This window comes from Ptychodera flava, chromosome 17 (genome assembly GCF_041260155.1).
Source record: "Ptychodera flava strain L36383 chromosome 17, AS_Pfla_20210202, whole genome shotgun sequence".
Classification (NCBI taxonomy): Eukaryota; Metazoa; Hemichordata; class Enteropneusta; family Ptychoderidae; genus Ptychodera; species Ptychodera flava.
In genome coordinates, this window is record NC_091944.1 from 39,548,049 (window position 1) to 39,575,400 (window position 27,352).

At 36.8% G+C, this 27,352-nt stretch overlaps 1 protein-coding gene and 1 long non-coding RNA gene across 4 annotated transcripts in view; both read right to left on the reverse strand.

Moving 5' to 3' along the window:
* LOC139116311 (germ cell-less protein-like 1) overlaps positions 1-27,352 on the reverse strand; it is a 353,529-nt gene that overhangs the window by 75,109 nt on the left and 251,068 nt on the right. Inside the window, exon 14 of one of the 3 annotated variants that reach the window (XM_070678946.1) lies at positions 13,530-15,979. The exons of the other annotated variants lie outside the window; for them this stretch is intronic. Coding sequence (XP_070535047.1) covers positions 15,952-15,979 — 28 coding nt within the window. The 3' untranslated portion in view covers positions 13,530-15,951. Of the gene's footprint in view, positions 1-13,529; positions 15,980-27,352 lie in introns of those variants that run through there. 3 annotated transcript variants of the gene reach the window in all.
* Positions 19,458-26,542, reverse strand: LOC139116314 (uncharacterized). Its single transcript, XR_011548280.1, has 2 exons — positions 25,619-26,542; positions 19,458-25,324 (listed from the first exon to the last, which is right to left on the reverse strand). It is a non-coding gene; the product is annotated as an uncharacterized lncRNA (long non-coding RNA).

Sequence of the window (27,352 nt, forward strand, 5' to 3'; positions counted from 1 at the left end):
CTTCATAGTTTGACTGAAGATACAGACTTAAAAATTTCAGGATTTGGTAAGCACATATTCAACTTTATGTGGAACAAGTCATCGTTGATGACACAGTCCCCACTTGTTAGTGGGTACTTTGATTACAAGTTCTCACAGAGGATAAGAGTCCTCTTCATTAATTATGTCTGTGATAAAAATACTTTGATTCAGATGGCGCTCAATGGCCAAGAATGAGTTCCATGCTGATGAAAACATAAAACCAATGTAGGCCACCATCCTAAAGGTCATTAAATGAGTCAACTAGGAATTAATCTACAGGATATTGCAAAACATTTTACAACATTTTAACAGATTATCACCGGTACCATATTTCATAAAGTTTGATGCAGTATTTACATCACTATGAGATCAACATCTGTATCAAGCTTCATCAAATTTGACGTTGTATTTGTGGATATATCACTCTAATTGGGAAAGTTCATTACATATGTAATTACAAATTAATTAAAACGACACTAATAAATGTCTTTTTCACTGTTAAAGCAATGTGAGCTTAGAATCTATACAAAGTTTCATGAAATTTGAAACAGTATTTTTGACAATCAGCCTAATTACGAAACTTCAATAATTGATATGATACTGCTACATGACGTGAAACAAATTGACATGCATATGTACCGTATGAAATGAAAAAATCGTAATAAAATGGCCGCCTGGCGTGCATATTTATGACATAAGTCAATGTCCTTGTACCAACTATGAATAAAATCGGTTGAGATATGCCTGAGTTATGGCTCTGTACATGAAACAATTGTAATAAAATGGCTGCCTGGCGGCCATATCGGATCGTATCACAAAACAAATCAATGTGCATATGTATGACATATGAAGTAATCCTTGTACCAAGTTTGAATGAAATCACTCCAGGCATCTCTGAGATATCTGCATGGACGGACGGACGGACGCATGCATGCACGCAAGCACAGACATGACCAAACCTATGTCTCCGCGGACGGTGTCCGTGGGGACTAAAAAGAAATAATCATAATTATCATATACCTACATTCACGTGCCTGTGTAAAGCTATGGGAGAAAGCGCCCTCAGATCCGTGCATTTTTTTTACGTATTACGCCCCGGCCCGGTGCCCAAATATGGGCAATCGCGTGCATTTATTGAACTATCTCGATTCTGGTTACTACGCGCGTTGCCATCCGCAAACGTTCCATTCGTACACACAGCCAGCGTGAGATTTGGAAAATGTCTGCTCTCTCAGATCGTAGTTGCGCGTGGCGACAGTGCAGTCGCGCCGGTAACATCGGCTTTTATTTCTCAATTCTAGTGAAATCCTGTGTATACTAAGTGCGTGCCTGTTCAGTATAAATTACAAGAAACTGACATCACGCATTTATCCTTCTTACAGCTCGATTTCAGCCTTGATCTCTGTTGGTCACGTATAGTACATATATTGCTTTGCGCGTTCTAGAATTCTGCAGGTAAACAAATGACGTCATTATGTATGTCAATCCGCGACGGGAAGCGACCATCGTATTTATGAAAAACTGACACGAATGGCGATGCATTTTTCATATCGCACGCATTTTTATCTCCAAAACGATGCTGAATATTATGTAAACTACATGGTTATCATGCCATAAGGTATATGATAAAACCTTTACGGCCCTGATACAGCTTTTGCGGCCCTTGGTCGTACGGCGTACGGGCCCGAGCGCCTTCCGCCGTACGACCTCGGGCCGCAAAAGCCGCATCAGGGCCGTAAAGATTAATATATCACAATATTGAGAAATATGACACCATTTATTTTAATGATTAATAATTCATTAATTTCTTACAATTTTCAAAATCAAAATCTACTCAAGCTTTTTCTCCCTGGGTTTTGTACAAAAATACATTCCATGAGGCCTTCGATAATGCTAGCTACTGGACAGTTTTTGCATGAATGTCCCCCTTATGCTAATAACCATCGGAAAGATATGGATACCCATCAATATCAGGACAATAAAGTTTGAAGGCCGATAGCACGAGAAATAGCCTTCTTAGAAAAAAAATGTCCTATTGGTTTATCCAACATAATCCCCAAAATTAGGGAGGCCAAAGGTGTTATGCCTGTTTAGGCTACTACGCTTTTTTTACACCCTTCTAAGGCCGCGTTCAAAAAAAGTAGTGAGGGGGGGGGCTGGAGGAATTCAGGGGGGGGATTCGAAAATTTTTGGGGTAGTCGAGGGGGGGGACTTGAAAGTTTTGCTCTGCCTATAGGGGGGGACCTGAAAATATTTTGACTCCCAACATTTTGATGTCGTCCAATGGTTCTAATGTTAGTAATAATTAAACAAAATCTAGAACCGTTTTGTCATATTTTATGTCTTTAATCTCGAAAAAGTCTAAAAATGTATGAATGCCATTAAATTTTCGTAGAACAAGTTGGCCTTGTAATGGGGCAGGAGCTACAACTATTGATAATTTTTCAATATTTCTATGCAATGTATCAAACACAGTTTCTTGGTGTCTCTCTACAGCAATAGCATGCTGCTGAAAAACGCAATATTCAGTTTGTCAACAAAGCCAGTTTGGCTAAATATTGGTGATAATTGAATGATGCAAATGCACGGTACACGTAGGCTGTGTTTGCAAGCTGAATACTGGATAGCTCAACATTCTGTAGGGAGTAGAACAAGAACACAATTGTATAAACTGAACAAAAATATTGTCAAAATAAAAAGTTAATACAACTACTGCCCTGCTACTACATACTGGCAGTGACAGTGATACATGTAGCTCTGACTCTGATGTAGTTTAAGAAGAGTTTCGGTCATAGGACACTCAATTGACAGTGAAACATACATCTACTTGTACACAAGATCCAGCCAGAGAGCAACACATAGAAGACTAGGGGACTAACAGTTACCATGGATTTTTGAATTCTGGCATATGAGAACAATCAAATATTAGAGAAAAAAGATGGGGTCACCATACTTGATCTTATACAAATGTACGATGAAAAGTCAATTTTTCTAAAATCACTTGAAATCAATATATAAAACCATTCATTTCAAGTTCATGCAGTGAATGAAATTTTCACATCTCATTGTACTAATAACACAAAAGTAAAACTTTGAACAGTAAAGACTCTAATATAAATGGAAAAATGTGTGACTAAATGGAATCTTTTATTTTTTATCAAATTTGCCATTATTACGCCCAAAATTTCTGAGATTAAAACATTAATTTCATGGAATATTTTAACCTTCCAGTATTGTCAATATTGTAAAACATTTTATAAGTGGCATCTATGTTGTAGATGTCTTGTACTTTTGAAAAAAAAATTTTCGGTAGGTCACTGTGCTCATTTTTTCACAATTTGGTTAAACGTAGCTAGCAATACATAATTTTCATTCTCTCTCATGATTGTCATTTTGTATGCTTTTCAGCTGGTGCCATTGAACTGGCCAGAGTTGGATAAACTCAAGTCGGCTTAGACTGAGAAATCCAAAAAGTTCCCTGATGCATTTAAAAATGAATCAATTTAAGAACTTGCCCTAGGTATATGGCTCTACAACCTGCTGATAAGAGGTAGTGTTGAACATCTGCGTGCAGAACAACACATTCCATGTTTTTTTTACTCTGCGTGCATTCCTAATAAATTTGCGGCTATATGGTAATTTGGGGGCGGGGGGGACTTGAAAATTTTTGAGGGTATTGAGGGGGGGGACTTGAAAATTTTTGAGGGTATTGAGGGGGGGGATCTGAAAAAAAATAAGATTTCAATCGCGATTCCTCCAGCCCCCCCCTCACCATTTTTTTTGAACGCGGCCTAAACAGAAAAGTTAATGGTAGCATTCGATAATTGTCACGTTCTTAAATAAGTAAAAGTATTTTCTTTTAAAAAAAGTTGTTTTGAACTACCATTGTTTGTCCTATTCTCAGTTTTAAAGGTCTAAAATGTAGAAAAACTGCTGTGGTCAGTGCGTTTGTGTACGTACTTGTATGGCGCTTATGTGACAAAACGTGCTTATCTGACAAAAATAACTAATTACTGCTTGTAGCCTTACTCATTTGTGGAAAGTAATCCCTCACACAATACTTCGCCTGTTAAAACACACAAACGAAATCTTAATTAGAGCAGTCTAAAATCACAAACATCACAAAATAGCCATATAATAGTTAAAAAAATACAGTAAATTTCGTTGATTGCATATAATCGCCGAGCACCTCAATTCATCACTGTGTACATTGATCAACACATAGAGGCTGTCTTAAGGGGTAGAGGAGAGGGCACGAGGTCCCATGAGGTCGTCCGCTCTCAGGTAGGCGGGAGTATCAAAATCACCACGATGGCAAGCACTGTACTTGTTTTTTGTTTTTCATCACCTTCCTCGATCGCTAATTTTGCCATTTAGGTACATAAATTATACTCAATAAACATGCAAGTGGATGAAAAGAAAAGCACCTTCATGTTGCAATACGGAGTTTAATCTCCATGGTCTCAACTACACTACAGTACAAGTGAGCAAGGGTGAGGCCGGCCGATGGAAGAACAACCACAATAAAAAAGAATTAATAACATGACAACAATTTGAGAGTATTCTACAGAAACAAAATCCTTCGTATAGAAGACTTCATATTAGCGTTCAATTGGCACACTCTGTGTACACAACATCGTAGGAAGCGCGAAGCGACATGTACCGCGCAAATGAAGTGCGCTGGCTAAAATGACTCCCCAGGGTATTGCTAAAAAGAGTTTTGTCAGATAAGCACATTTTGTCAGATAGGCGCCGTACAGACGTGAAATGGGGTGCTTTCGATTATTGCGATCATGATTGTGATTTGGCCAATCATGATCGTGATCGTGCGTTCGAATACGCTCAATAACAATCATGATTGACAATCACAACAATCACGCTCTGGAGCGTGATTGTTGTGATTATGGCAGAACAGGGTGGGCAGTCGGCGGTAAATTTGAAGCTTTCTAAAGTAGAATTTGATTTGTACAGTGATCTTTTTAAGCGAGGTAAGTTGTGAGACGTATATTTAATTTACTCTACTTTTTTCGTTAATTGAAAAGTAATTTTTCTTCGTAAATGAACAAAATGCAAGTGCTCGAGGCGGCGAAAGGCCTCCTATATGTGTACGCTCCGGCTATTTCTTTTTGCGGCAACGCAAATATCGTTTGCTCTGTCATCACATCATAAATGCAAATCATTTTTGGAATCAAGGATCGTGCATTTTCAAAAATTTTATCATCATGTTTTTTTATCATCTATTTTACAGATAGAGAAACAGCCATTGCTGTGATAAAACTAAAATATCCCCATGTTGCCAGCAGTAAAGTTGTGAAAATAATGCTGGAGGGTGATTCAAGGCGGCTTTTACACCTACAACAATTCACAATAACACCATCAGCAACAACAGAAAGAGCTGCCCGTTTTACGAGGAGTTTGCTCGAATTTATGGCATGAGTCATTCTGTCCGTCCTTCGACTGTACCGGTATATTTGAATATCAAAGGATTCAAACGTAGGGAGAAAGGGCAGGGTGACTTGCCTCAGGCAGATTCAGTGGATGACACTGCAGATGGAGCTGGAGGTGATCAACGCGAACCAAGGATGAGGAAGAAAAAACGACGGACATCCGCGTCGGACTCATTTCTTGCCGCATTTGAAGATTACAGAAAAGAGAAACAAGAGAGAGAGACGGAAAGGAAAGAGATGATTGAAAGGTGGCACAGAGACAATACTAGCTCAATGAATCGATTCCTTGATATATTTGCGAAGATGGCAGTTAAGAACTGAACTGATTTGAACAGTTTGAACACATTTTCAAAGTTAAAGATATATCAATTCTTTGTACGCTTTTTTCTTATTGTTAACTTTTGTTTGATTTTAAATTAATACATTAATATGAGTAGGGGAGAGGCCTACGTGATTTTCATGAAACATAATTCCGACTATATCAGAGAAACGAATCACTAAGAAAAAGAAGTTTCATATTTTAACCCTTGATTTGTTTTTATCATGGGAATTTTAATATTCGAGGCAATGGAGTTCATGTGACTCAATGTTAATTAAGGTGGTTGGAAAGGCTATTTTTGCGCCAATTCTTTTCTCAGAGTTAATGTCAAGTTTCAAGTGTTAGAATCAAGATATTTAGTTCAAATTTTCAGGATAACTCCCTTAGTTAATATTCTCTCCAAAGAATATAAAAACTGTATATTTGCAGCTATGATTTTGAAATATGACACCAGTAAATATTAAAATTTAATTTTTCATATTTTTTTTACATATTTGAATTTAATAATAATTGGATAGTATTAATATTACCAAATTAGTTATAAATATGTTGACACTATTTATTGCAAGATTTGTACGGCAGGAATTGTAAATAAAATTTGTTTTTATGATTTTACATGGGTTTATATATCAAAAAATTATTAAAAATTCTTTCAAATTTCAAATTGTGATTTTTCAAAAAGTACTTCAAATACAGGAAAATTGTGCCGTACAAATCTTATCTGTAACCTTGTTAATAGGCTGTAAAAAATTCCATGTCCACATCTTATTTCAAAGTTGGATTAAATTGGTATACAAGTATGTAGGAAAACTGTTATTCTGTCAAAAATGTTGAAAACAAGCCATATTTGCACCCCTCTTTTGAAGTCATAGAGCATTTTTTTTTTTTTTTTTTTTTTTTTTTTTTTTTTTTTTTTTTTTTTTTTTTTTGAATTTTTTATTATTCAGAAAAGACAAAAACTACACAAGACAAAAAAAGGACAAGAAAACAGAACAGAATCAAACATCCAAAAGAGCGACAAAAGCTCCCCATTTTTTTGTATGTTTCTCGTGGTTATCAGTTGTAAAAGCTATTCGTTTTTCGGTCTTGTACACAGAACGGACATAAGATTTAAATCCATCGATATTTGGGGAGGTGTTTAAGTATTTACATCGAAAAATATGAAAACGACCCATTAGAAAAACAAAATCACCAAGTATATTAATTTGGTCACCAATTCCAAGTATACACTGCAGAGCGTTTAGCTTTATCCTAGTACGGGTTACACTATAAAACCACTCTTTTACACTTTGCCAAAATTTGGCTGTATAAATACAATCCCAAAACAAGTGAAAATAATCTTCTTCAACCTCCTCGCAAAAAGTACACATAGGGGAATTAATCAAGCCCCATTTACAAAGCATACGATTTGTTGGTAAAATCCTCATAACCAGTTTGTACTGGAAATTTCTCAATTTGGTATCTATAGTTAGTTTGAAAGGAAGTACAAATAGTTTGTTAGTGGGAATAATAACATCTAAAATATCATGCCAATATCTTATGATGTGTAAAGGAACATCAGCAGATGAATCTAATTTTAAGAAATAATTGTAGATATCTTCTGATTAATTTTAACACTAGAGAAGCAATTATTATTCCGACATTTAGGCTTACACACCAATAGTTTGGAAGATTTTGATTTTTTAATCATCTTCTTCCAAGCACTCGGAATAGCATTTAAGATTGTGTATAATCATAATGCGTACATATATTACCATACATTTCGGTAAACTTGTCAAAACTATAAAACTTGCAATTAACATCCAGTAAGTCATTAATAAATACAACTCCATTCTCATATAGGTTTTTCCATCGAATTGGAAGCCCATTAATGCGGATTTTAGAATTATAGCAAATAAAAGCTTGACATGCATCGTCAGCGTTATTGACCATGGTATAGTTATACTGCAGCCATGCTAAAAGAATTTCTTTGAAAAAACTAGACTTGATATGGTCGAAAGTGGAAAAGTCGCAGTTATTAATATTGGCGTAATAAACAAGGGAACCGCCAGAATCTGAAAGCATGGAATTATACCACTTGCTGCAAAACATACTGGTATTGCAAACAATCCTTCTAATCCAAGCAGCTTTAAGTGTCCTGTTGAAGACACGTAGATTTGTCAAATTAAGGCCGCCCTTTTCATATGAGTTGTAAATGGTGTCTCTCTTAATCCGGTCTGGTTTACCATCCCACAAGAAGTTAAAAATAAGGGTCTCATAATTCTTAAAAAATCAAACCCAGGTGTTGGGAGGGACATAAATAAGTACGTAAACTGAGAAGTGACCAAAGACTTAATAAGAGCAACTTTCCCATAGAAGGTAAGACCACGTCCCTTCCATGGCTGCAGTATCTTTCTAGCTTTTTCAATGCGAGGACTAAAGTTGAAGTCAAGTAAATCTGCTAAATTACTCGGAATGTGTATACCCAATACATCCACAGAGCCATCTGTCCATTCTAAGGACAAGGAGTGTCAATAATGAAATTTGTAAGTTTTAATGAGCCTATGCGCAACACCTTACACTTTTCATAATTAGGTTTTAAACCAGATATAGAGGAAAAATCGTTCAAAATATTTAGCAAAGCAGAAAAGGAGGTCGCAGTGGCCTGTATTGGAAAATTGGTATCGTCAGCATATTGTGAAATTTTACTTTCGATCAAACCTGTATTTAAACCTTTTATAGCTCGACAATCTCTCACCCGAATTGCTAACATCTCAACGGCAATAACAAATAAATAAGGCGATAATGGACATCCTTGTCGAACACCGCGTAAAAGATTAAACTTATCAGAAATATGACCATAATTTATAATGCGACTACAGATATTGTTATACATTACTTTAACCCAGGTAATAAAAGAATGACCAAAATTAAAAAATTCTAAAGATTTCAAAATCAAGTCCCATCTCACTTTGTCAAACGCTTTCTCAAAGTCGGCTATGAAGATCAAACCAGGTTTGTCTCCTCGCTCATAACATTCAATAATCTCTAAGAGCCTACGGATATTGTCAGCAATAAAACGACCATGAATAAACCCCGTCTGGTCTTCATGAATGATATCTGAGATTACGCGCTTGACTCGAAGTGCAAGACACTTAGCTAAAATACGGGTGTCACAACAGAGAAGAGTCAAAGGCCGCCAATTTTTTAGAAAAATTGGGTCTTTATCATTACCCTGTGCGTCTTGTTTTAATAAAAGTGACAATAAACCCTCCCTCTGAGATAGGGATAATGTCCCAGATTCATAAGAATATTTGAAACACTGAAGCATGGGAGTACATAACTGTTTAAAGAAAACTTTGTAAACTTCAACTGGGATACCATCCAAACCGGGAGACTTTCCCATGGGAAAGGAATTAATTGCTTTCCAGAGCTCATTGACAGTAATCGGACCTTCACAATAATCTGTTGTCACATCAGACAAACGACGATCGTAATTATCAGGGAAAAAGACACCACAGTTCTCATCATTAAGTGGGGTTGGTGGAACATCAAAAGAATAAAGCTTACTGTAAAATTCCATTTGTTCATTGATAATATCAACTGGGTTAGAAAGAACAGTACCGTCAGTCTTCATTAACTTAGACACATTCTTACGCGAGTAGTTGCGATGAATAAGATTGAGAAAATACTTGGTTGGACGTTCACCCTGAGATACCCATCGTGCTCTAGCACGCGTCACAAGGTCAGCAGTTTTTTCACAATACAAATGCTCAAGTTCTTCCATTTTAGTTGCCAAATTTTGAGAAAGAATATCAGTAATAGAGCTCCTCGAGTCAATAGTGTTACGCAGCTCATTAATCTCTTTTATAAGACCTGCTTCCTTTTCTTTATATTTTTATTTTAATTGAACTAAATTTTATACAGTGGCCTCTAAACGAGCACTTAAATGCATCCCAGACATTATGAGGTGTTGAAGAACCTTGGTTAGTGTTGAAGAACTCAGAGATAAAACGTTCAGTTTCAGAAATGAACACATGATCTTTAAGCAAAGACGTATTGAAATGCCAATATCCCTTACCCCGAACGATGTCACTGGTTTCAAAACAAATACTAATTAGACAGTGGTCTGACCTATAGCTCTCTCTTATTAGAGCTTTTGTAACCTTAGGAACTAGTGAGAACGGGAGTAGAAAATAATCTATCCTGCTAGCTAAATTTCCTCTTCTCCATGTGTAACGCCTATAAGACTCGTTACGTAGGCGCCAGATATCTTGTAAGTCCCAAGATGACATCAATTGTTTGATACCAGCAAACATTTTCGGGTGATAATTGACACGAATATTACCCGCTCTATCAACAGCCGTATTTTGGACTGTGTTAAAATCTCCACAGACGATAATGTCTGTTACATCATCAGAAAAATTAATAAGGGTGGCATGTATGTTTTCAAAAAATGCAGCATTGTCATCATTAGGAGCATACAAACATACTAAAAGAAAGCGATAACTATCGACTGTAATGTCAACAATAATCCATCTACCATCCGAATCACCTCTACTACTGTGTATAGTGTACGCAAAATTATTCTTAAAGAGAATAGCAACTCCTCTTTGATTACTTTTACCGTGACTAAAAATATATCAGAACCCCATTCTGCTTTCCAATATCGCTCAATACACGGTTTGGAGTGGGTTTCTTGTAGACAATAAATATTAAGAGATTTATCACGTAACCATGTGAAAACTTCCCTTCTTTTGGTAGAATTAGCAAGACCATTACAATTATAAGACGCAATCTCTACTTTATGAGTGCCCATACAACAGCGTCCAGGTAATAAAATGAGAATACATTATCAAACCACAAAAACTGAAGAAAAACTGTAACGAAATATGGGAGGGGCATCATCACTCAACGAAGAAAACAAGGGAAAACACACACAAAAAAACACGAACAAAACAAAAAACACAGCCAGAGAAAAGCCCCCAAAAGGAAAGGGCAGCAAGAGAAAACACAAAGAGAAGAAAAGCACCAAAAAAACCCCACCAGAACACAAGCAAAAGAAACAGCAAAGGTGGAGACAAAAGCAAACTAGCCCCCGCAAATACTGTAAAAAGGTAGCGGAGAAAAATGACCATTGTCAATAAGTGGTAATCGCAATTTGAAATGTAGTGTCAATCCACTGCTTCTTCTTTCTTGATAACTTTACCGTTGACGGATAGTATCACACAGCATTCTGTTGGTAGTACACGTAGTTGAACGCGGCCGCCATCTTGTCTTGCCTTACGAAATGCAGGCATCAGTTTGTTTCTCGCATTTTGTAATGCTGGCGGTAAATGTTCGTGTATGATAAAGTTAGAATCTTTTAACAAATAACTCCTGCTAAGAACTTCATTTCTGTCGGAGAGGTGAAGGAACCTTGCTAAAACTGGAGGATTCGGGCGATTTTCTGAAGGTTTAGCTAAACGATGAACAATACTTAGTTGTACGTTGTCCGCACTTGAAAGTTTCAGCCTGGTTTTCATAAATGTTCTGCTTTTACGTTCTATGTCTTCGTCTTTTTCATATTCCATACCGCGAATGATAATATCACATTTACGACTGTATCTATCCAATTGTAACTGAGCCATTCTTCGTTCACGGCGTTCAATTTTCAATTGTTCACGCAAAGAATCCACCTCTGGGTGCAGGTGTTCGTGGCTCCGTTCAAGATCATTGACCTTACCTTGTAGTTCGCTGACATCTTTCATGGTCGTGTTCAATTGAAGTGAGATGGAAGAGATTTCTGTTCGTAACTCGTCTTTAATGGCATCTATCTTGGTAGATAAGACTGTATTTTGTTCTGTTAAGATGGAGGCTAAAGTTTTCAGTTCTGGAGAATTGAGTTGCGGAAATTTGTCCTCAACCACCTGTTGCATTCCATCCCCTTCGTTCTCAGTACTCACGTTTTCAGTTGAAGCCATGTCCACGCTGCCAACAGAACTAGTTGAAGACTTCTGTCTTGGTCTTTTAGACTTTCTACGCACCATATGGCTTCGACACGGCTAAAGTGGATTACATATTAGGTCAGGCGTGATGTCGACATAATCAAATGTCTTGTATCGACGATTTTCGCTGATATTGAGCTAAATATTTGCGGAGGCTAGAGCGCACACGTCCGTCTACACCGCCATGATATGCAAATCCTCTAGAGCATTTTTTTTTTTTAATCTCACTTTTGACACCTCTTTGACACTCAAAGAATCTAAAAATGCATTTACAATAGCAGTCACTCACTCTGAATGCCAGCACCGCCTTGTCAAACTTTCCTGAAAAACAGCAAATAATGACTTTCCCTTTTCAAGCATTTTATTAAAAGCTAGGGGACCTCTACCATAGTTAATACACTAAAGACTCCCCAACTTCTTCTTATTTGGTCAGTTTTTCAGAAGTTTCAACAGGCTATAACTCTGCAATGCCTTTGTGCCCAAATGTCTAGTTTTTTTTATTCCACAGAGAATGTTGACTATTTTTATATTTTAATAGTTTTGTTTATATTTATAACTGACGCTCTAGCCTTTCCAACCACCTTAAAATATTCCATACTGTGTTGTTAAGGGTCGTAGGTTGCAGTGCGCCAGAGCGCCCGCACGGAATCTTTCAGTCTATGTTTGAGTGTACTCACGAGACAAGTCAGTACTGCGTATCTGCTTGTCATTGATACGATCTTTTGTAATAGGAAAAATTTCAAATTTTTGTAAACGTTAAATTTTCAATGAAAATCAATGTACTTAGTTCTATACGGTTTATTGAATATATATTGGTTTATTGAATTGTTTTGTTACTGTAGATTATTACTCGACTGGTGTAGTTGTTTTATTTATGAGGTAGCGTTTAAAACAGAACTGTGATTGCTTAACTCTGATGACTGGTGCGATTAACTTAATTGTTTAGCCAATTGATATCATTTTTGCTTGACACTTATGCAAATTCTCCATAAGCTTATAACTGACGGACAACAGAGTACAATCAGTTACCCAGATCAGAGATGTATGAATAGAAGGGGGAAAAAAGAATAACATCTACCTGGTATTGATTAAGGCCGTTCATTACAGCTAAAACATCGGGTTACATGTTACATGTCGCCAAGAAGGGTATGTATAGGGTGCGACCCAAAATATATAGTAAAATTTGGAAAAATTCACGCGTAATTTGGAGGATTAAAATGAAAACAATCTAGTTTCAGCGAGTTGTTTGAGTCTCAAAAGTTGCATATTTCATGAAACGTACTTTCGAAAATTTGGGTTGTAGGTCAGTCAATTTATTATCCCCATTTTTATCAGGACCCCCCACACGATTGGAACTAATTTGAGATCATTGGATTTTCATATTTTGCGAATTTCTCAAAAGAGTTAGGTGCCATATCTGAATGTTGCATATATCGCAAATTACTCATAAAAGCATGTGAGTAATATAAGAAGAAAAGCAGACGAGATTACATTTGTAGATTAAATCGACATTTCTTCACCATCCAATTATTCCAAATTGGTTCCAATCATGTTCCCCCCAAAACCGCTACAATTTAGTAAAATTTAGCAACATTTTACAGAAGGTTTTCAAAATCAAAAATCAAAGTCTGGGGCACGCGATTTTCTAGTATTGGTTGGGTTACCGGGAATACATTTTCTTTCTCCCTTTTCTGTCGTAGGATCAGCTGGATTACTGGTACATCTTTAGGGCCTATATGAATTTAGGGGTGATAAGAAGTGCATCACATTAAATCAATTTCGATAATTTTATTTCTACAAGAAAATTGTCAGCTAATTTACTCATTTAAAGATTCCTTATACATTTAATATAAATTAGTTAAAAAAATGTTAGCGCTATTCTATAAGCAAAATAAATATTTTTGATTTAAAATCAGTATCGAAAGCTGTCAGCCAATTTATTTACAGATTCTTTATACCAAAATTACCAATAATGTTTGCATTGTTCTATAATATTATATTCTAAACCAAAGTTATAACAAAGTTTTTTAAACAGTTTACTAACATTTAAGGTAGCGACTCAGGTTCATTGTCACTTATTTTCAATCCTCATTTTCACAAAGAAGAAGTGGTCACACACCCAACATGTGGTACTTTTTTTATCTGCTCAGTCACCGAAGAGTTCAGAAAATTTGTTAGTTTTTCAAAAACAGTGCGCATACGGCTCTTTTACTCAAAAACACGTGTTTTTTAGTTTTTTTACTCAAAAAAGTGTAATCAATCAATCAATCTTTATTTACTCGACACATACTAACAGAGAGTATGGTATGGTACATCAAGATGTGTTACAAATGTAAGTGAACAATACAGAGAAAGAAAAACAACCATTCATCTCTGTAATACGAAAACATGCACTAATTACATTCATTGGAGCTGCTTGAGCTCAGTGTAAACATGTGCTCTTTAAGAAAACAGTAAAAATCTGAACGACAAATGAACAAAAGTTACCAGGACATTTTTCAGCCCGGAGCTGCTGGAGGGTTCAGCATACATTTGTATTCTTTAGAAATACAGCTAGATCAAGAACATTTTGTTCCATTAACTTTTTGAAAGAAGAGTAAGTACAAATCTCCAATCGGCCTTGGCGATCTGTTTACGGCAATCGATGGCTGGGTATACTGGGCAAAAAACCGTGTTCAGGATTTTTGAAATTCGCTTTTGTTTTCGCACAATGCACCTTCAAAGTGTCAACTTGACGTTTTTTGCATAAATTATCAGCCTTTGTTCACGTTTGTCAGGATATCTTCACTTTCAGGCCTTTTATCAGAAATATGAGATATGATCTTTCAGATATATTTATTCACTGTCCACAGGTGAAAAATCAGGCTAATCTGTCCAGGCGCCGCCGACTTATACTTATTTGAATAATGTATGCACTGCCAAAAACGGAACTGAGAAAATCAACGATTTGTGTAAACGCCTATGCGTCACACATTGTGACCAAGAAGTCCGACTCGCGCACTATTTTCTGCACATTTTCTTACACCAGGACTAAGTTGAAATATTTAGAGTCAGTTTTGGGAATTTTTAATATGTTTAGGATTGCAGATTGTGTGAAAATAGAAAGAAATTATACACTGAACTGGCAAATGCTTAGTGCCAGCAGTTGGTGGTATTTACACAACAAACACAGAGGGGTACTTAGCGATTTAATCCATTTTTGGAACGTTTAACTAGCATATTAACTGTATACCATTGTCTCAACGGTTACAATCTGGTTACCAGAGTTCACAGTCAAGACAAGGACGTCGAAACTTATGTAAAAAAAGTCTATTTGATCGAGACCTGCGTGCTGTCATCGCGCGATCGCGTCGGCATTCACTTGTTCTTGACTCAAGTTGTCTGCTTCCTGTCTCGCGATCGGCAATTTATGCATGTTCTTTGTGAAAAATGATTGTCAAGTTTATGTTAGCGCCGACACAGTGCGAACGGAATGACACTTGCTAGTTTTCCTACCTCAAGATGAGACGAACACATGTAACTCTTGACAACATAAAATGTCTGTTGTATTTTCTTGACTTTTGTACCGCACTGCAAACTTGTCGCCCTTCGTTACGACGGGATTGACTCGTGTTATTTTTTCAAACTTTATTTAGGCCTATGTGTTCTTGTACCGATTTTATCAAACTAATAATAATCACGCTGTAGCGTAGAACAGTGCAGGCTGTCATCGACAGTGTGTTCCGAGAGACAGAGTATCAACTAGTCTACAGTGGAGTCAGTCGACTTGCGCAATACCAGCGCACACATAATTATTTCGGAGATTTTTACTTTTAGTCAAACTTTTGATGACTGACCTCATATAGAAAAAATTGCTAATTTCAGCACTTATAGAAGTTGAGCCGGGTTTGTTTTACGTTCAGTGTTGAGGTCCAGCTAGCAGCTGTGGAGTCTGCGGGTAATTGATAAGTTTAGACAACATGCACACAAGAATCATTTGTTAGCCCTCGCAATTCACGTTTGACGTAATTTAATTTTTGGGTTATATTTAAAGACAGAAAAGGCATGAAATAAAAAAAAAATATTTGCATTTCGTTTCGAAAAATTAGCAGATCAGTGAACTTGCTCTTGTGAATCTGCATTATGTGTTTATGAACTCCTGCACTCGCTTGGGAAACTCCTTGATATAAATGTCGCGTGGTGTCGGGTACGGTGTTGTTCAGGGTTTCTCAGCAGACACGAAAAGGCTGCAAGATAGAAAGATATAAGAGAACACGATACTAACACCAAGCATGTACAGCAAGAGTGATAAAATTATCGCAACTAACAGAAGTTTCATCTCGCTCAGGCTAATTTTTGGACTTGGGTATGTAATCAGCATAGCCTAATATGTTCGAAAAGCAGCGTGTCAAATACTTTCATAGTTGTTGAACTGAGCACGTCTCCGTTATCGTCTGCGTCCTCGGCCAAATCAGACTCTTCACTGCATTCTTGATCGTTATTGCAGGGAGTATGAGCCAAAGTCGGACTGTTTTACATTTAAATCGACCTTGCGCAGGTTGCCGTCTTTTTCAGGTCCGCTTTTGTGGACCTCACTTGCTTTTTCGACGGTACGGAGCGCTGGATTTGGTCTGCTCGACGTGTTCACCGTACCGATACATGCGGAGTTCAAAACGCTGAGCATAACGTTGAAGCTAGCGCATGCGCACTATACCGCCAAGCCTATACATAATCTCTGCATGTTTATCAAAGATATCGTGGTCGGTAATCCGCGACCGTTAAGACAAAAGGGAAATAATGGCACACGGTGTAGCTGATAGTTTGCCATTTTAGTAATATTTCAGGAATTTCCCGGTACGATGTTACTCAACACCTTTCCCAAAAAATAGTGTCAATGATGACACTGTGCTCCTCAGTGCATTTAGCAGTAGGGATGCAAGGAGAGAGGTTTGGGGAATGTTGCTGAGAAAGATGCAAACAAAGGGTTGAAATGTGAAACTGTAATAAAACCTATTGTTTTTTTAGCAGTGAGCGTCCAGCTTGGTAAACATGCCATCTTGTACATGAAGGCAAAAAACATAATTTTCACATGTCCACCAAACTTGGAATTTGCATAGATGTACATAGATCATCAAAATTCATTTATCTGCAAGATTTTGTATGTTCCTTACTACAAATTTCTGACCCATCGAATTATAACAGGAAAACATGCACGCATGATTGGACAGTGTGGACTGTGTATTGCATGCACTACATCTGCCGTGATGATGGATTGCCAGACGACCACACTCCATCAAAGAACTGTAGTTTAAAACGAAAATATAATTCTAAACAAGTCTATTGACAATGACATAGTAATAGGAGTATTAGTCTTGATGGGGCAGGGAAATGTGGTCATTAAGAAGTATCACTGGATTGATATGTTGAGATCTACCGGCACATAGGTCTATGTCGTTGTTTCCAATTTGAAACACATGAGGTATGTCTAAGTTATGGTTCTAAATTGGGAAAAAAGATCAGACCTGTAGCTGTATTGGCCAGCCAAGAAATACATATGCGCATAATAAATGAGGTACAAGATGTGACATCTTAAGGTCTAATATCCTATCAAAATTGAAGGGTATAGAACTTGTGGTTACTGAGATATGCATATATATGTATAATCAAGGTCAAAGGTCATTGAGGTCACGTGACATTTTGGAAAAAAAAATGTATTACTAATAAATCCCTATATGCCAAAAATCAGACCTCTACCTCTATTCGCTTGCCCAGAATTAGATATGTGCATAATAAATGAGGTAAAGCGTGTGTTGTCATAAGGTCTCCCATCCTACTAAATGTAAAAGACATAGCACTTGTGGTACTTATTTATAAACGTATATTTTAGGTAAAAAATCAAGTTCACATGACAATATGTCAAAAAATTTCTATCCTATAGTTATCCCTATATACGAAAAATCAGACATCAAGCTCTATTGGCTTGCTCAGAATAAGATATGCACATAATTAATGAGGTACAGTATGTGGCGTCATAAGGTCTCCCATCATACCAGATATGAAGGGTGTGGCACTTGTGGTTACTGAGTTATGGACAAATATGTATATTTGAGGTCAAAGGTCATTGAGGTCACGTGATATTTTGTATAAAAAATTGTATTGCTAAGTTATCCCTATATACCAAAAATCAGACCTCTAGCTCTATTGGCTTGCTCAAAATTAGATATGTGCATAATTAATGAGGTAGAATATGTGGCGTCATCCCATCATACCATATATGTAGGGTGTAGCACTTGTGGTTACTGAGTTATGGACAAATACGTATATTTGAGGTCAACGGTCACCAAGGTCACGTGACATTTTGTCAAAATGTCTGAGATATCTGTGTGAATTAAAGGATGGACGAACGGATGGACGAACGGACACAATGACCCGGACACCATGACCCAATCTATAAGCCCCCTGGACTTCATCCGTGGGGACTAAAAACTGTGTCACTGCATCCTTTTTGCACTAGAATACGATGAGAAACTAAATTTTTATTTTTCTTGGCCTTATACATGGGCGTCTACGGAGAACTGACTTATACATGGGAGTCGAAGGAGAACTGCCTTATACATGGGAGTCTATGGAGGTGTAAACTAAAAAGTCCTCCAAGTCTAACACGGCTAAATTTGATCGCATTGTGAAACGAATCGACGTGCATCTGTATGGGGTAGGGTACTATCCTTGTGCAAAGTTTGAAAGAAATTGACCAGGGCATGTCTGCGTGAACGGACGGACGGACGGACGGACGTACGCACGCACGCACAGACAGACGGACATGACCCAATCTATAAGTCCCCCCAGACTTCGTCCGTGGGGACTGACAAACTTTCTTCGTGTCATTGATAGCCTTGATTTTCTTTGGATATTGAATGGACACATTTATTAAAGACGTCACTTTAGCTTGTCATTGACAGTGAAATGATTTTTTGCAGAAACTTGATCGGTCAAGCCAAGTACACATGCTTACTCATAACAGCTGGACTGTGATGATGACAACATTGTTTTGTGATATTCCGATACAAAATTAAAATAATTTTATTAATATGTCGCATTGACTATAAAGTTTCAAATGTTTCATTGGGTGTTGAAACATGTTAGCATAGTGCACGTGTTACAAATCAACACACCAAACAGCAATGTTCATGTAAGAAGAACCTGATTGATTTCCATGGACTTTCTGGTCCGCCCATCACACTGTTATGTCTGTTTCCCCTCTAGCTTCCGAAAATTCTTAGTAAATTTACAAATTCAGTCTCAAAAGTTTTGAGTAAATTTCAAAATTGATTGTATTAATTAAATTGTCAGTTATTAACAAATTCCTTTCGATGCCAATACAGCTCATCTCAGAACCGGACATACTTATATACACACAAGATTTGGCAACACCCTGACAATTAAATAATCTTCAACAGCACTGATTTACATTTACAAATTATTCTATGTGAAGTAATTCTCCAATTGCAGATACTATGACAGAACTTAGAGTTCAGCACTGCCAAGATATGAGTATAGCACACTGAATTTTGAACCAGAGTTATGAAAATGACTGAACTGTGTCACAATAAGTTTCTTTTTATTAAATTAAATCAATCGTTTCATTTTTTTCTAAGATTGTAGAGACTAAGGGTTAAGGATATTAGTAACTTTAAACCAGGAAAAAATACCAATAAGTGGAAAGGATCAAAAGAAATCAACTTATTTATTTATTTACATATTACAAAACCAGAAAGTAACACATAATTCTAATTTAAGTGATTTAAGGCTACTTTTACAAGCTTACTTGTCAATGTTTGATGATGGAAAGAAACACAAAATATAACTAACTTAAACACTAATTATAACAAGCGACCTAGCGGCCGATATAGCTCCGCTGTGTTTATGTAGAGAATAACTATTTTTGACACATGTTGATGAAGAAGGAGGAAATCTTTGATAGCTCAATGCAGTGGCCAGAAAAAAGTGGCTAAAATAAGCTGCAAAAATACACAATTGAAGATTTCATCATACTTTGAATATATCACATCGGATCATCCCTAGGAACATGTCAACCAAAGCTATCTGATGAGTAGTGTTTTGAGAATAAAATTTTCTGACCAAAAATGGCAACAATTGCCCCCCCAAAATAAAATTGCAGATTTCATCATAATTTCAAAAGATCAAATTGAGTTCATCTATAGAAACCTGTATACCAAATTTCAAAGCTGTTAGACCAGTACTTTTTGAGAAACACATATTTTGACCAAAAATGGGAAAAATTGCCACAAAATTCAAAATTGCAGATTTCATCATTATTTCAATAAATATCATGTAGTTCATCTATGGAAACCTGTATACCAAATTTCAAAGCTATCAGATGAGCAGTTGTTGAAATACACATTTTTTGACCTAAAATTGCAAAAATTGCCCCAAAAATACAAAATTACAGATTTCAGGAGAAATTAAATATATATTACTTAGCTCATCTGTAGGAACCTGTATACCAAATTTCAAAGCTATCAGACCAGTACTTTTGAGAAACACGTTTTTTGACCAAAAATAGCCCCAAAATTACAAAATCGCAGATTTCATCATAATTTCTACAAATATCATTAAGGTGATCTGTAGGAACCTGTATACTAAATTGCAAAGCTATCAGATGAGTACTTTTGGAAATACACATTTTTGACCAAAAATGGCAAAAATTGCCCCAAAAATACAAAATTGCAGATTTCATCATAATTTCAATACATATCATTTAGTTCATGTGTAGGAACCTCTATACCAAATTTCAAAGCTATCAGATGAGTAGTTTTGGCAATACACATTTTTGACCAAAAATGGCAAAAATTGCCCAAAAATACAAAATTACAGATTTCATCAGAAATTCAATATATATTACTAAGTGCATCTATAGAAACCTGTATACCAAATTTCAAAACTATCAGACCAGTACTTTTTGAGAAATACATTTTTTGACCAAAAATGGCAAAAATTGCCTTAAAAATGCAAATTTGCATATTTCTTCACAATTTGAACAAATCTTAAATAGATCATCCCTAGGGACATATGTACCAAATTTCAAAGCTATCTGACCGGTAGTTTTGAAGAAGAAGATTTTAAAGATTTTTTTACCAAAAATGACAAAAATTGCCTTAAAAATACAAATATGCAAATTTCACCACGATTTGAAGAAATCTGACTGAAGTCACCATAAGTAAACTGCATATTAAATTTCAAAGCAATCGGACAAGCGGTTTGAGAAAAGAAGATTTTTTTACCAAAAACACCAAAAAATGCCCCAAAAATACAAATATGCAAATTTCACCACGATTTGAACAAACTTAAGTGAGGTCACCCCAAGTGAACCGCATATAAAATTTCAAAGCAATTGGACTTGCGGTTTCAGAGGAGAAGGCAATTGTTGACGGACGACGACGACGACGACGACGACGGACGACGGACGACGACGGACGACGACGGAAAATCAACCTATTTGATAAGCTCCGCGTCGCTGACAGCGGAGCTAAAAAACCATGAATAAACCTCAAAAGCAACAAAATTCCAAGCATAACATTCCACGATGGTTCAGAATGTTCATTTACAAAGTTCACTCAAAATGTACTTTGAAAACGATAGTATTTTGACAGCTGTTACCGCGGCTACTTACTATAAAAAGTCTGTTGAAAAAGAGTACTAAATATCGTTGTTTTTCAGGTCAACAAGTGATTGAATCAAAAACGTGTGTCATGAAACAGTAAAACAACAACTGATAAATAAGTAACTTTTCTCAAGAGTAACTTGAAACTCCTCGCCTGAAAGAAAATTTCATCCCGTTTCACAGAAACTGACTGCGTATTCGAGCGCCACAGCAATGAACGAACGGTCGGGGAATCCCCACGAAAATCGCTCACACTACGTACTCGTCCAAAACATTGATTATTCACTTTTTAGCTGCATGATTCACTTGCCAAAAATATTTTTATTTTGTAGATAAATAATTGAATTTCTCAGTTTTTTTATTTCGTTTGTTAATGAAAAGTCATTTTAATGTTTTTAGATGCTTTAAAAATTTCACAAACCCGCTAAAAAGTGACTATTTGGCCAAAATTCAAACGAAAAACACGAAAACCAAGCTCGAATCATGGGCTATTTCTGTAAGAATACTCTCAGTCTCTCGCCGATGCACGATTTTTGCATCGAAATTTTTCACTCATTTTCGTTGGTATGACTTTGAAACTCCAGGAAGCGATTGAGAAGAAAGGGTTACCTTGAATTATCGAGGTTTTTGTTGATAATTTGCCAAATTAAATGAGAAAAAACACTACGAAAATTTCCACAGGCTTACACACTGAGTGTTTCAGAGGCCTTTCATGTTCGTGTGGTACAACATGTGATCATGGAGCCTCGGACGTAGTAGGAGACTGAGGTTTCTTGCACGGTCGCCGATGAAATGGGAAGCTGAAATTTTCGCTCGTAATATTGCAAACGAAATCGTAAATCCACTCAAAACTTCGTATTTTTTTTTACATATTTGAAACCCATGAGGAACATAATTCATTCTCCCCTGCACAGTAAAAAAAGAGATCGAAACGACATGCATGTCAGACAAAGACCGAACGCACGCAAGATGTCCATCCACATCCACCAATCTCGTAATTTGCACTGACAGAACAAAAACAATTTAATCGAGCATGGACGTTCTAACGTAAATGCATCATTGTCTATCGCATTTTTTGCTCACGTGTTGACACACGTGGGCATATGTCGCAGCGATGTCTGTCTGTCTGTGTACTCAATATCTCAAAAACGGCTCATCAGATCAGAATCAAATCTGGTACATAGATTCAGTTTGCAAATGGCAAGAACTGATTAGTTTTTGGTGGGTATGGCTTGCTTACTTTTTGTTCATTTGCATAATTAATGATTTTAGAGAAAACTGATATATGTTGACAACGACTGCACACAATTTGATGAGATTCGCTATAAATGTTGATCACACCAAGATATATCAGCTTATCAGCTTTGAAAGATATTAAGGGGTGACATGAAAGATAATTACTAATTTGCATGTTTAATGAAATTTCCTAATTAGGAGTATATATCTGAATTTACTCGATCAAAATTGACGAAACTTGGTATGCATATTGAAGATACTATAATTTAACCTTATTGAAAGTCATTAAGCATTTTTACTTCATCCAAATCCTAATTTGCATATTTAATGAATTTTTGAAATTAAGGATATCTATTTGAAGTTACATCACCAAAATTGATGAAACTTGCCATGTACATTAAAGATACTGTGATAGAACATTATTAAATGTCATTCAGCATTTTTACATCAGCCAATTCCCAATTTGCATATTTTATGAACTTTCCTAATTAGGGGTATTTATTTGAATTAACGAGACCAAAGTTGACGAAACTGGCTATGTACATTAAAGATACTATGATAGAACATTATTGAAAATCATTAAGCATTTGAACTTTAGCCGCTTCCTTATTTGCATATTTAATGAACTTTCATAATCAGGGATATTTATCTGTATTGACTGAACAAAAGTTGACAAAACGTGCTATGTACATTAAAGATGCTACGATACGTCATTATTGAAAGTCATTAAGCATTTTTACTTCATCCAGCTCCTAATTTGCATATTTAATATATTTTTTGAAATTAGGGATGTATATGTGAATTTACATGACCAAAATTGAAAAAACTTGCTATGTACATTAAAGATACTATTATGTAGGCTAACATTATTGAAAGGCATTAAGCATTTTTGCTTCAGCCAATTCCTAATATGTGTGTTGAATGAACTTTCCTAATTAGGGATATATACTTGGATTTATTTGATCAAAGTTGGCATAACATGCTATGACATTGATGATTATACCAGGTTATAACAATACTGGAAGTCATTTCGCACTTATGACTTAAGTTTTCATGTCAGCTAATTAATAGTTTGCATATCTAATGAGCTTTCAAAGTATAGAATATATAGTTTGAAGGACTTGACCAAAGGCAATTACACTTGCTATATAAGTGGTGATACAATTATAGCAGTCAAAGAAATTAATTATTTTTATTTCAGCTAATTACATATTTTAATACTTAATGACCTATAGAGTTAATCTGTGGTGAATATTGTTTATTTTGTTGATCGTAATACTTTCAATGAAGTTGCAAACATGTGGCAAATGTTCAAATTTACACATAACTGCAATATATAATGAAACACGTGAGCATTTACAGTTCATATCTGGTCATGTAAGCCAATACACTCACACGTACGCTCTACGTTCAATTATATGTCAATCCAACACGATACTATTTTCGCTGATAGTGAGTGTGCAGCGTGAATGGTATGCTATAGTCGTTAGATAACACTGATCACGTGGTGTGACAAAATAGTTTTACGGAAGTGGTGATCACGTGGTGTGACAAAATAGTTTTACGGAAGCTGTTGACGGAAATGACGTCAACTTTGCCTCTCCCAACTCTATAAGCTACCTCAGTTACGTAACTTCGTCGCTAAAAAAAGACCATGTGTCAGTGGTTCAAAATTTGAAATTAAAAAAAAATTGCTAAAATCGACCTTTGAACCTGAGTCGCATCGTTAACATTAAAATTGCCAGTAATGCTTCGTAATATATCAACACAAAATATTAATACATAAAACAATCACGTGCAAATATATTTATAACCACAGTTGTCAAGTGAGATTTGTTAAAAAAGGAAAAACAGTGATGATTATGATTCATAAGCTAAATCTTACTACTTAAAATACTTTTGATAAATAATTGTTAATGTACAATCGACATTTGTCTGTGAAATGATTGCTGCTCAGTGATGTATTCTATGACAGCTGCAGATACACATTCGATGTTCATATATAATCAAGTATCCCTTCCTTCCATAATATTTTTCCTTTTAACCCCCCACTTTCCCCCTCGATTCATTCATTCATTCATTCATTCAACTCGTTCATTCCTCTTTTTACAATAACGCGACTAGTTCGTTTCTTTTTCCCAAAGCCTCTGCATCATGTTGGAAAATATTCTCGAAGTTGTTAACTTCCTCATTGTGTGATCCATCCAAGTAGTCCAGCAAAGCCTCCTCACACATACAACATATGTTGTGCAATACACAGCTGGCACTGACAATGGTTGGAATGTCTTCGATGACATCGACATCCATATTGACACGAAGTTTTCTGAACCGTCCTTTCAACAATCCAAATGTTTGTTCAATTCGCTGTCTTTTCGCACTAAGCCTTTTGTTGAACGATCTTTGTGCATGATTCAATGTACCTGTATCACAAAAGGGAGCCATGAGCTGTGTTTTCAGTGGATAATGCTTGATCGCCGATTAAATATGCACCTCCTGGAAAACACTCCTCCTCGGTTGTCTGGGCTTCATTACAGAGGGGAGAATTTCTCAACACTCTGGCATCATGAACGGAGCCAGGCCATCCACAGTAGATATCAGTAAACTGATAATCTGCATCGCAAACACCTTGAAGAAGGATGGAATGAAATCCCTTTCGATTCAAGTAATCTTCTTCCTATGGGGGTAAAGATAGAGAGAGGTCGCTTACTAAAACAAGTCGTTATCATTGTCAACCATTCGCTTTATCTTTTGCCTTTTAATCAAACTTTAGTTCAAGACGCATTTTTGTTCTCTTGTTGCAAATATTTCTGTTCAGGTGCTAACTTTCAAAGGTTGCAAAAGTGCATATATTTTCATGAACTTCCATGATCGAAATTTTTCAGCTACATATTGTAAACAACTCATTCTGAAGACTAAAAACAAAGGCAAAACTACATTATTCATGGATATTTATGAATCCTACACTTACCTGTTCGCTTGGAGCTTTAATCGGGATGTGTGTCCCGTCGATGCAACCTATGCATTGTGGAAGGCCTTCATGTTGCTCAAACTTCTCCATTATTTGCCGTAATTGTTGTTGGGATTCAGTTAGCCTGACGATCACAAGTGGTGCCAGATGAGTTACGATGTCCTTGCAAACTCTTCGGTAAGTAACGTATGCAGTGGACGCACTCACTCCGAATCTGTCAGCTACAGACCTCAATAATTCTGAATTGCCAATAACCCAAAGAGTTATTAGCAACTGCTTGCTTAGCTCAACAGGCGGTCTACCCCAGCGATGTTGTACGGGACAATTGGTTGCTAGCAAGCGTTTTACGATATAGAATGTTGCCCGATGCAGACGGAAATGTCGCTTGAAATCGTCCAGGCGATATTGCAGAAATTCATTTTTGGCATAACCACTAATTTTCACTCTCGCCTTCCTTTCTTTTGCACGACATAGCAACAACAAACTGTCATCATCATCATCTTCTTCGGAAAACAAAAAGTAAGCCTGAAAATTAAAAATTTCCCTTACACTACGAAAGTAGAAATAAGCGGCGGTGCTGAGGGCAGCCATGACATGTAAATCGTGCTATCCCGTTTTGTTTACAGCCTCACTTTGATCAGTGACGTCATAGTAATCACAATCACGATGGGCAAATCGAACGGGCCCCAGTCTGGTTCCCTGACCCATTTCCCCCGGTAGAGGGCGTGGGGAAACTGGTTCCCTGACCCATTTCCCCCGGTAGAGGGCGTGGGGAAAAATAGGGTCAGGTACCGGGTAGCCATCTTGAACAGAATTTTGTTCAAGATGGTGGAGGTTAGTCACCTGACAGAACATGCTACAAACAAATATGGCTGCTACCATGAAAACGCCGGTCAAAATTTGACAGGATCAGAATTATTGATATCGCAGCAGGACTTGTGGCGTGTATCGAACGTGCTAGGGTCATTGAGGTCATCGCCGACTGTGGCGTGACCCTAATGACCCGAGCACGTTCGATGCACGCCACAAATACTGCTGCAATATCACAGCTAATTGAAAGCAAACTTTGTTGGAACTGTGAACGATGATTGATTTCGATGGATAGAATGGTGTCCGAATTTTATGAAAAATGCCAGGCATCATGTCCACGTTCTAAAAGTAACAAGAGATGTGCTAAATCACAGTGGCTAAATCGTGGAGGTAGAAAGTCTTTCATTCTATCTCCACGGCTATGTGGTACAAACAAGAAGTTGGTGTCAAGTGAGCCTGAAAGTGCGAAACCCAAAAAACATGAGAAAAAGTTACAAGTGTTACTTTCATCCAATCACAGCTTGTTTTATTTTAACCCAATAGCGTCAATGTTTACATTAGCCGGTACCTGACCCTATTATTCCCCATGCCCTCTACCGGGGAAAATGGGTCAGGGAACCAGACTTTTAACGCGCCCCTGGTTTCAATAATACAAAAGGGCGCCACCAACGGCTAACAGTACTTAGCTACCTTTCCGCTCGAAAAACTACATGGATTTTGGCCAATCAGATGAGATGTTTCAAAAGAACTTGGTTTCTTCTTTTATTGTGAGAGTGGTCCTGTAGCTGTGACAAGTGGCCGGGACGCCCAGTAAACCTTGTAGGTACCGCATATTTTCATGATGTACAGCATTTCTGATTTTCGTAATTTAAATAAGGAACACAGATATTTCGATTCTCTTATAATCAGTTTATCATCTCTTGA